The sequence below is a fragment of the Cucurbita maxima genome, unplaced genomic scaffold, assembly GCF_002738345.1.
Source record: "Cucurbita maxima cultivar Rimu unplaced genomic scaffold, Cmax_1.0 Cma_Scf00045, whole genome shotgun sequence".
NCBI classification, from domain to species: domain Eukaryota; kingdom Viridiplantae; phylum Streptophyta; class Magnoliopsida; order Cucurbitales; family Cucurbitaceae; genus Cucurbita; species Cucurbita maxima.
In genome coordinates this window covers 700,238-703,003 of record NW_019272061.1, presented here as the reverse complement: position 1 = coordinate 703,003, position 2,766 = coordinate 700,238, and the positions used below count along the sequence as shown (strand labels likewise).

The 2,766-nt window shown below is 42.8% G+C and overlaps 1 protein-coding gene across 1 annotated transcript; it reads left to right on the top strand.

Annotated features, from left to right (window-relative positions):
- Window positions 1-551: 551 nt before the first annotated feature.
- LOC111470448 (zinc finger protein CONSTANS-LIKE 16-like) lies at window positions 552-2,031 on the top strand. The gene is made up of 2 exons (XM_023115995.1): window positions 552-1,583; window positions 1,670-2,031. Exons 1-2 carry the CDS (start codon window positions 666-668, stop codon window positions 1,886-1,888), a joined length of 1,137 nt encoding a protein of 378 aa, XP_022971763.1. The 5' UTR covers window positions 552-665; the 3' UTR covers window positions 1,889-2,031.
- Window positions 2,032-2,766: the final 735 nt, after the last annotated feature.

The following is a 2,766-nucleotide window of genomic DNA, read 5'->3' as shown; positions in this document are numbered from 1 at the left end:
AACAAAACCCCGCAAAACCCCACAATACCCCACAATACCCCACGAAGTCCCCTTCAACCCCAGAGGATGAAGACTGGCTTCGCTTTCTGGGTGTGCCCCACCATGAAATCCCTGCGATTAGAGAGCTGCCCAATGGGAGTCCACAGATTAGGATCATATTACACCCTCACCCAATTGGAAACCAGATAAGACCTCTCTCTCTCTCTCTCTCTCTCTCTCTCTCTTCCGTGGCCATGGATAACCTTCAAACTGCAATGCTCAAACACAGACCGCTGTTCCATGGACTGTAAAAAGAGCAACATGTGGGTCATGGCGTTAAAGCGAACCCAAACAAAACATACTCTTCCCGAACCATCCTCAATTTTTGTTCTGGTTTTAATTTTTACGATTAAATTGAAGTGTGTGTTGTTTTATAATAATCATCACAGTTCATGGCTTCAATTGTATAAATACTTTTTTTATCCAGTAGAAATGAGTGACCACAAAAGTGGGGCCATTATTCTTACATGTTCTGCCTCTAAGTAAAGCGCCCGACGCCAACAATTTTTCGCAAACTGGGTCGTGATTAGAGTTGTTTCCTTCCCCCATGCACCCACCCACCTACTTTTCCTCTCATTTCTCCACTCCCCTTTGAGTGTTATCCCAAATTGAAACTGCTTCAAAACATGTTAACCAAAAACATAGCCAACGCAGTGGGCGGCAAGACCGCTAGAGCCTGCGACAGTTGCGTCCGTAAGCGTGCCCGTTGGTACTGCGCCGCAGACGACGCTTTCCTCTGCCAATCCTGCGACTCCGCCGTCCACTCTGCCAACCCTCTTGCTCGCCGCCATCAACGCCTCCGCCTCAACACCGCCTCCTCAAAACCCCCTTCTCCGTCCTGGGTATCCGGGTTCACCCGGAAGCCACGCACCCCGCGCCCACGGCGTAAGTCCGACGATGTTGTCCCCCTTCTGTCCAACCCCTCGTTCTCCCTGGTGCCAGAGGCGGACGACGGCACCTGGGTTGAAGAGAATGAAGAGGATCATCTGTTGTATAGAGTCCCCACGTTTGAGCCGTTTGTTGAGGAAACCCAATCCTCCAAATCGATGGGTGATGAGGCAGGGAATTTTCATGGGTTCCTCCCCTCCGATTTGGATCTGGAAGAGTTTGCAGCCGACGTGGAGAGCTTGCTGGGGAGGAATTTAGAGAGCGAGTGCTTTGACATGGAGGGGCTGGGTATTGGGCTGAGCATAGAAAAAGATGACACGTCAACCCGGAGAGTTAAGGGGGAGGAAGATGGTGAAGAAGCCGACAGAGGAAATTGTAGATTCGAGAATGAATTGGAGGCTGAGGTGGATCTGATGAGAGAACCATTCGAATTGAACTTCGAGGAGTACGAGCAGGAATTGAAGATGGTGGGAGTGAAGAATGAAAGAGAAGAGGAGGATTGTAAAGTGGAAGAAGATAAAGTGAAGAAGAAGAGAAAAGTGGGGTTGCAATTGGACTGTGACGCAGTGATTGCAGCCTGGGGTAACGATAAGTCTCCATGGACGACCGGAGAACGCCCGGATTTCGAGCCGGACAGCTCGTGGCCCCACTGCATGGTATTTTTCACTTTGTCCTTCAAAAAAAAAAAATGCCTTCAACCCCTTAATTAATTAATTAATTGAATAAATTTGCGTTGATGCAGGCGATATGTGGAGTGAGATGTGGGGAATATGGGGGGGGGAGGGACGGGGGGAGGGAGGCGAGGGTGTCGCGGTACAGGGAGAAGCGGCGGACGAGGTTGTTTTCGAAGAAAATAAGGTACGAAGTAAGGAAACTGAATGCAGAGAAGAGGCCCAGAATGAAAGGGAGGTTCGTCAAGAGAACGGGGTTCCCACAATCCACCCTTCCAATTACTAATTAGTATCAACTCAAAATAATACCAAATTCAGTAACCAACTTTCATGTACATTATTATTAAGCTTACAGTTTTGTGAGGAATAAATGAGCTTACAAGAATTAGTTTTCTTGGTGATTCAGATTATACCAATCCAAAGAATTCAAGTACGTCCAGTGTGTTTCTTTGCCTTACCTTCATTTTTCTTCACATCAATTAAGTTCCTGTTTGGTTATGTTCTTCCAATTCAACTCCACCAACTGTTCGATTCTTTTTGGATCAATTTGTTGGTTTGTTCATCTTTTTGGATTCTCCATCCACTTCTTGATCTTCATAAAGAATCAACTACTGCCACAGATTCTTATACAGTTCATATGTTTTCAGTTTTCTTTTAGTCTTTAGTACTCTAGATCTTTCTCCTGTACTTTTGATAACAATATCATGTCACACAATATGATTCAAACAACTATGTCATTTCATAAATTTTGTACAATTTGAGTAAGATAATATAATATTGTAGTAAGATTGGATCCACTTATTTCATTAGCGATCATGACATAATCTAACTAGATGACCTCAATATAACCATAAAATATGCATGTCACTTTATCTAGTGCCTTTTAATTTCATCTAGTCAATTGGTATAAATTTTAATGACGTATAATTGTATTACTAGTACATGAAAAAAAAATTATTCATTGTGTTTTTTGTGTTCTTCCCGAAGAAACATTCAGAAATGACTTGTCATGGGTTCATAAAGAATGATTTGCTAGGAAAAAAAATTTGTGCTTATGTTGATGGGGTTGCTTCAATTTTCCAAAACTCAGAAGGATGTTTTCTTACAAAAAAAAAAAAAAAAAAAAAAAAAAAAAAAAAAAAAAAAAAAAAAAAAAAAAAAAAAAAAA